The sequence below is a fragment of the Herpailurus yagouaroundi genome, unplaced genomic scaffold, assembly GCF_014898765.1.
Source record: "Herpailurus yagouaroundi ecotype Mexico unplaced genomic scaffold, PumYag 66975, whole genome shotgun sequence".
NCBI lineage: Eukaryota > Metazoa > Chordata > Mammalia > Carnivora > Felidae > Herpailurus > Herpailurus yagouaroundi.
The window spans coordinates 133-8,567 of NW_024419839.1; the positions used below are offsets into that span (position 1 = coordinate 133).

At 39.5% G+C, this 8,435-nt stretch overlaps 1 protein-coding gene across 1 annotated transcript; it reads left to right on the forward strand.

Moving 5' to 3' along the window:
• Positions 1-234: 234 nt before the first annotated feature.
• Positions 235-8,058, forward strand: LOC121024710 (pregnancy zone protein-like; the record flags this gene model as incomplete). The annotated part of the gene is made up of 7 exons (XM_040466903.1): positions 235-429; positions 4,225-4,408; positions 5,537-5,696; positions 5,871-5,923; positions 6,921-6,941; positions 7,201-7,369; positions 7,974-8,058. Coding segments are annotated over 7 exons (867 nt in total), but the record flags the coding sequence as incomplete, so codon positions are not given.
• Positions 8,059-8,435: the final 377 nt, after the last annotated feature.

Consider the following 8,435-nt stretch of genomic DNA (forward strand, 5'->3'; position numbering starts at 1 on the left):
GGAGAGGGGCAAGGAGTCATTTGAAACTAGTCGGTTGTAAAGTCGGTGGAATCCAATAACTGCAAAGCTTCTCTTCCACCTCTCCCCAGTTCCTCCCCAATAGTATCTAGATATTAGATACTGCCTCCCCATAGTATCTAGAAGGTTGTGATCTCCATTCCTTCCTGGTGGAGAAAAAGGCTCAGAGTCTGAAACCTGAGAGTTTTCGTTCTTCCTCGGCCATTGCTAATCTAGCCTCTCCTTACCTGCCAGCATTCATCACTTGAGTCTTCAGCCATCTGGTTTGTCTCAGCTTGCTTCCTTGACCAAGAAGTCCCAGAAGCCCTCTCTGGCCGACTCTGATCCACCTCAGCTCTTTTTTTATCCTATAGAACCCCGAACTGGCCACAGCATCCTTCCTCCAATCCCTCGGCTGTTCCAATACAACCTGTACTGCAGAGTCACCTCTCCCGTTTGAAGTTCAGACCCCTACCCAATCCCCTCCGGACTGACATAGCTACATTCCAGGTTGATCATGGCAGCCTCCAGAGTCCTAAACGTGCAGAGGCATCAAAGGTCAGAACGCTGGCCAACTCACTTTCCTTTCTTCTTCAAATCCTTTCAGCGTACAATCTCCCAGTAACCGGTCAACGTATGTTTCTCTCCCATCACTCCTCTACCTCATCTCCAACTATGGATGGTACCACCAGCCATATGGTACCACCTCCCACTGCATTCCACCCAGAGAGCATCTGGAAATATGGCGGGGGGCGGGGGGGTGCTGTTCAGATTTCTGCGTGGAGGCTGGATGGATGAAGCAAGGGGCATTTATTGGGGTCGGAAATGTTAAGCGGTCTGTGTTTTCAGTCCAACACAACGCAGGATGACTCTGCCCCCTGAAAACTGTTGCTTTACATCCCATCCACCATTTGATAAAGAACAACAAGCCTCATGGCCTAGTTGTCATAAACAGAAGAGGTATCGTCTATGTAGAAGACATTCTGCGTCGCCCCAACCTTATTAGCCCTCGATGCGATAAATGAGAGACATTACCCAAAAGCCCGGGTGACTATTCTCCTTTGCCTTGGGTCAGTAAGCTTCAGAGTCATGGAGGTTTCAGGGGAACATGACGAAAAGAGAAAACTAAAAGTCCTCTGTTTAATATTTGCAAAATTCAGTCACTCCTACAAAGGCAAATATTTAAAATGCCAACATTCATGATTAGGTAATATTTTAAGGGTTTAATTGCTCACTTACAGAGGAAGTCTTGGGCAAATTACTCAACCTGGATGGGTCCCAATTTCAATATCTGTTAAATGAATGCTCACGAGCCTTTATGAAATAGTTGTTTGAAATATCTGGTATATATGGAATTACTTTTTAAATTATGATATCAAACAGGCTTATAACTAATAAGAACAAAAACAGTACATTGAATAAGTTATTATACACTCATGCCTTCTTTCCTATGAACATCAAAGAACTGGAGGGAAAAAAGTGTGGACGAGGAGGTAAAAACCGATAATTTTTATGTTATCACATTTTTGATAAATGTGATTTACATTATATGTATATATATATGTGTATATATATGTGTATATATATATATATATATATATATATATACATACACATACACACACACACACACACACACACACACACACATATAGTTCAGAGTAGATTATTCAGGTCAAAAACTACCCAAATTCCAGAAAGGGATTCAATGAGAGGTACCATCTGAATGATTATGGACAGGTTATTTAACTGCTCTGAGCTTCTTTACTTTAGAACAAAACTTTAGCACTTATCCAATAAAAACACCTGAGATTTTAATGAATTTTTTTAAGTTTTTGTTTACATTTCAGTTAGTTAGCATACAGTAAAATAGTTTCAGTTGTGGAATTCAGTGATTCATCACTTGCATACAACACCAATGCTCATCACAAGAAGTGACCTCCTTAACACCCATCACCTATTTAACCCATCCCCCCCCCAACCTTCCCTCAATGTCAATCTATTTTTTTTAATGTTTATTTTGATTTTTGAGAGACAGAGACAGACAGACAGGGTGTGAGTGGGAAGAGGCAAAGAGAGAGGGAGACAGAATCTGAAGCAGGCTCCAGGCTCTGAGTTGTCAGCACAGAGCTTGACGTGGGGCTCGAACTTGGGAACCGCGAGATCATGACCTGAGCCAAAGTCATTCTGTTTTAAATGTTGGATCCTCTGTGTGTCTGAATCATAGCTCCCATTGTGCAATTTTCAATATATTACTTCATAGTTTAATTATAAGTGTTTGTTGGTAATTTGGAGTGATTTGCCCTTGAAGTTTATTAAAGGAGAGAATATGTGCAGATTTTTCTATTTCCACACAAATGTCATTGGGGTTTTGATAAGGATTGTACTGAATCTGTGTATGAGATTTTAATTATTGAAGAGCAGATCTAAAGATCCATGGCATACAGTTTTGCCAAGGAAAAACTTAAAACACATACAGCTTGATGAATGCGTTGGAAGAGACCCCTTGGAGAATGAGAGAACCAAGTCTGACTTCTAGATTCCACAACTAAACTGTCTCTGTTATTCTCTTCTGTGAGTCTCATACCTATTAATTCTGAAAAGTAATAAAATAGTGTTTCGTGTGTCAAATTGCCTGCTGTTTCTTAAGCGTAAGAGTCCATGTTGGAGGTAGAAGGGAAAGGGTAGTAAAACAATATAAGAAAAAATAGCCCTGGTTTTTTTTTTTCTTAATTGTAAATTAACGCCAATAAATTAAGGACTTAAATCTGCAGCTATTGAATCACTAAAGCTTTGCAAAGTCACATTTTGTGTATGATTTATTGGTTTAGTGAGTAGGCAGAGCAGGAAGTATCTTACTGTTGCGTATTCAAATTTGGGAATTGGCGAGGGTCTCACGTTTATCATGAACATACAAAATATGATGCATGTACCACACAGGATTGTTAGGAGGATTAATACAGAGACTGCTTAACACAATTCCTTGCAGGTACCAGGCACTTAGGAAACACATTTCAGCCCATAGGGGTTCAGGCTATGGGGAGATCATATGGCGTCGAATGTTTCATGAATGGTTTTTTGGTCAAACGTGTCACTTGGGAGGGTTCCTGAAAAATGGCTAGAATTGTGACTGGAACTATCCGGAGGGGGAGGGGGGTATGTAAGAATATAATAGATAAAGGAAACGTATCAGTAAAGTCAAGAGTGTAAACTCACAAGGGTGCCGGGCTGGCTCAGTCAATGGAGAAGGTGATTCTTGACCACAGGGGTGTAAATTCAAGCCCCATATTGGGTGTAGAGATTACCTAAAAACACAACCTTTAAGGGGCACGTAGGTGACTCAGTCGTTTGAGCATCCATATTTCGATTTCGGCTCTGGTCATGATCCCAGTAAACTCACACAAAAGGTTGCCCATACCTCTGAATAATTAAATACATTCAATAATTAGAATAAAAAAGACTGTAAAGTAATATGTTTTGTATGAACTTGGTTTTTTAATAAGATAATTTATTGACCCATATAGGTTTGACCACGGGGATATATTTATGAACATAGAAGTATTAATATCAATATATTAATATTGATTACCTCAAGAGGGTGAGGATGAAGGAGGATGTTAATCAAGTGCAATGTGTCCTTGTGAGTGCGTGTGTGTGCATGCAAATTAATAACAAAAATTAAAACTCGTTGACAAAAATACCATTGATTTTGGCTAAGGTATGTCTGAAGAACCTTAGAGAAACAGCAAATACGTTATGTCTTCAGTACTGCTGTTACAAAAAAACGATTTCACTGAGGTTTTTCCAGATGAATGTATTCAGTCGTGGTGTTCATGCACAAGGGATGTTTATAGAGACAGAATTTAATGTAAATTTTTTATAAAGTGAATAATCATCAGCAATTTGTTATATATATGTACTTTTATGGGTATATATTCAGGAACTCGGATATTAATGCCCTTTAATACAAAGAGTGGATGTAAAACTATAACATCCTTGCGGCCAACTTCTGGTATAGGCTGTGCGGGTGAGGGACTACTCAGGAGTGAAAAATAGAATTCGTATGCCTGGCAGCGATGAACCTTCCATCATCCTGTTCTTTGTTCATTGACAGTTGGTATGGAATCAATCGTAGCAAGAAATACATATGGTTACGGAAAACACGTTTATGGTTGAAAATGCTTGTTATTCTCCATTTCTGTCTCTGACTCAGCCTTCTCTCCCCAGGCAGTATATGGTGCTGGTCCCCTCCCTGCTCCACACCAAGACTCCTGAGAAGGGTTGCGTCCTTCTGAGCTACCTGAATGAGACAGTGACTGTAAGTGCTTCCTTGGAGTCCCTCAGGGCAAACCAGAGCCTCTTCACTGACCTGGTGGTGCAGAAGGATTTATTCCACTGCGTCTCCTTCACTGTGAGTACTATTTGCCTGTCCTTGTTTGATACGTTATATCGAATCATGGTGACGGGAGCTGGTGTTGAATCTGCAAAGAACAACTTTAAGAATGTTAGTGAGCTGGGGCACCTCGCTGGCTCAGTTGGTAGACCATGTGACTCTTCATCTTGGGGTCATGAGTTTGAGCCCACGTTTGGATGTGGAGCCTTTAAAAAAAATACAATATTTTTTTTAAATGTTGGTGGGGACTTCATAACGTGCGAAAGAGAGTGAGTTTTTAGCTACTAAGAAACAAAGCATGGGGGCGCCTGGGTGGCTCAGTCGGTTAAGCGGCCGACTTCGGCTCAGGTCATGATCTCGCGGTCCGTGGGTTCGAGCCCCGCGTCGGGCTCTGTGCTGACTGCTCAGAGCCTGGAGCCTGTTTCAGATTCTGTGTCTCCCTCTCTCTCTGACCCTGCCCTGTTCATACTCTGTCTCTCTCTGTCTCAAAAGTAAATAAACGTTAAAAAAAATTAAAAAAAAAAAAAGAAACAAAGCATGGAATTTCCATCCACAGAGGAGAGAAATATTTTTCTGCATGCCAAAGTTCAATTTAAATTAAAAAAGAATTCTATTGGCCATAGAAAGCATGACTTAGTCAAAGAGATTTTCTTTTCTTTTCTTTTTTAAATAAAGGTTGTTTATTTATTTTGAGAGAGAGAGAGAGAGAGAGAGAGAGAGAGAGAGAACCCCAATCCCAAGCAGGCTTCATGCTGTCAGCGCAGAGCCCGACACAGGGCTCGATCTCATGAACCATGGGATCGTGACATGAGCCGAAATCACGAGTCGGATGCCTGAACCACCCATGCGCCCTGACTTAGTCAAAGAGGGTTTCTAATTTTGATATGTAACCATCTCTTTAAGGTCAGAGCAAGCAATTAACTAGAGTTCCAGGTTAGCTCTCTGGATATTTGGGTTCCACTGACGGCTGTTCTCACTGACATATCTCCCCTATATCTTATATTATTATCTTCATTCATGTCTGGCAAAATATTCATACTTACCTAGCCCTTGGTGAAGCTGAGAGAGAGGTAGAAAATAGTCATGGATGAAGGATTCAGAGAAAGAAGACTGTGCAACTCCTCGGTGGTATTTTTTGTTGTTCAGCTCCCAAGGAGCTCATCCTTGTCAGAGATGGCATTTCTCAGTGTCCAGATAAAGGGACCAACACAAGACTTCAGGAAGAGGAACACAATGCTGGTAAAGAATGCTCAAAGTCTGGTCTTTGTCCAGACAGACAAACCCATCTATAAACCAGGACAGACAGGTATGTAGGGAAATTCTACTACTGGGGCACTACTGAGAAGGAGAGGCCACCCCAAAGCTGGTTTTCCAGCCAAGCGCCATTAATTATCCCCATCTCTTAGCCTCCTGCCCTATCACTCACATGACCTGCCTTATCATATCATGTCTGAGTCTTATCAGAGTATTTCTTTTTTAGTAAAATTCCGTATTGTCTCTGTGGATGAAAACTTTCACCCCTTAAATGAACTGGTAAGGATCTCAGTAGTTACGGTTTGGGTTGGTGGTGGGGATGGGGGGAGGGGATGGGAGTACTCACCCAAGCAGGGGCAGGAAGGTCCAGGAAAAGCAAGAAGCTGAAACTCATTCCTTTTGGAAACTGGGATCCTAACTCCCTACAGATCTAGAGTCTTATGGAAGGCATTACTGAGGAGTAAACAATGGAGGAAGCTCTCTTACAACAGTAATTAATCAGCTCAACAATAGTCAGCTACATTTATTGCTGTGACCATAATACATTAAACATAATGAAGAGTAAAAAAGTGAGATGTTATCCATATCCATACTCTCAAGGAGTTTATGATTACTAAAAGCACAGAGTTTCACTGTTTCTGAATATATACATAATAGACAAGATTGTAATATGGTAACAAATACGTATATATACTATATACACATGTATTTGTGATAGATATTAACACATAGTATAATATACAATATATATCGCATGTAAAGATTTCATTTTTGTTAATTGGGTGATCCTTGCTCCAACTAGCTTTCAACAAGGAAAGAAACAAAGCTGCTGTAAAAATGCAAGTTTTTAAATTAGGAAAAAATGTTCTTAGTTAACTGTTAACCAAAATTCTTACTTGGTCTAAATCAAAATGACATATCACGGTATTAATATATAATTTATATAAGTAAGCAATATAGTCATATTCTTTACTTACAGGTCGTAAGTACCTAGTATTACTGGTTAAAAATATGAGTAAATTAATAAATATTAATAAAACTTATTCACCAAAAATATTTTTCCAGGAAATGATTGTTGTGGAAATACATTATTTATGCTTTTCACTTAGAACTATTTACTAGTTTCCCTGAACAGTTCTAGCTCTTTAATGTTTCAGGTTAAATTTTGTTATAACTTACTACAGAATCCATTTTCCCATTTCCCTATTTGATCACAAGTCTGAAATCATAGTCTTTGGTGAAATTCTAATCACATCTCTTTCCTTTTTTCATATAGATTCCACTGGTATACCTTGAGGTAAGCATCAGAGTCTTGTATAAAGAAATCAGCGCGTTTAAGAATGGAAGTTCTGATACTCCTGAGAGATGAATTACTATTAAAAAAAACAACTGTCAGATCTAAAATCCCCTGCTCCCAGATGTCAGGTTTACCCTGTTTTATCTTTCTTCTGTGTTTATCTCTTCTGAAGGCAATGCCAGTTACCAACCCCAAAGTCTTTTGTTCAAGAGCTATCATAGCTACATGATTATTCTCCATGCTCCCTGTTTCTGTCTAGGACCCAAAAGGAAACCGTGTTGGACAATGGCAAGGTGTCAAGTTGGAGAGTGGCCTCCAACAGCTGGCCTTTCCCCTCTCGTCCGAGCCCATTCAGGGCTCTTACAAGGTGGTGGCACAGAAGGAATCAGGCAAAAGGATAGAGCACTCCTTCACTGTAGAGGAATTTGGTATGGATTATGAACGATGAAAAGGACATAACATTTTGTTTCTTACCAAGCATTCATTTAGATTTTTTGAATTCCGCGTAGGTATGTTGAACTCGGATTGGAATCAGCTTTAGCTGTTTGTAAAGTCATCGTAATTCTGTGCACCAGAAATTCACGAGTCTGATTTCCAGTAGCAAGTTGCACTTTGCCAAGTATCAAAATTCTTATTTCAGTGGAACCATCATCATTTGTTTAGTGTCATTGAGATCTGCTGTCACCACGAAGTCAGTTAAATTTTGCATGAGTTGTTAAACCTTATTATCTTAAAATTGGCACATTGAAAAATGCATCTATAAGAGACTCTTAAAAACTGAGAACAAACTGAGGGTTGATGGGGGGTGGGAGGGAGGGGAGGGTGGGTGATGGGTATTGAGGAGGGCACCTTTTGGGATGAGCACTGGGTGTTGTATGGAAACCATTTTGACAATAAACTTCATATATTGAAAAAAGAAAAATGCATCTAGGCCTTCAGGATATTATTTTGGGGAAAATTATAGACATGAAAATATTTGTATTTCCATTAAATATTTACCAACCTCCCTATTTCCATTATCTCTACCAACAGTGCTTCCCAAGTTTGAGGTCAAAGTTCAGGTGCCAAAGATAATCAGTATCCTGGATGAAAAAGTGAACATAACAGTATGTGGGATGTGAGTTAAATTTCTTTTGCCTGAAATTTCAGATTTTGCCTCCATTTGAGTCATTATTTAGCTAGGTACCTCAGTACAAATTAATTTTTAACTGAATTAAAAAACATTTCAATGACTTATTTCAGCTGCTTATTATTAAAATTTTCAAATATGCAGAGGAATAGAGGACACCCATAATTATGATTTAACAACTAACACCTTTCTATATTTGCTACATCATTTTTTTTTCCTTTAACATTTCAGGATAAATTACAAAGATCATTACATTGTCCCCTTGATGCAGCACTATGTACCTTTAAAAATTATAGACATTTTCTGGGGTGCCTGAGTGGCTCAGTTGGTTGAGCGTCTGACTTCAGCTCAGGTCATGATCTCAC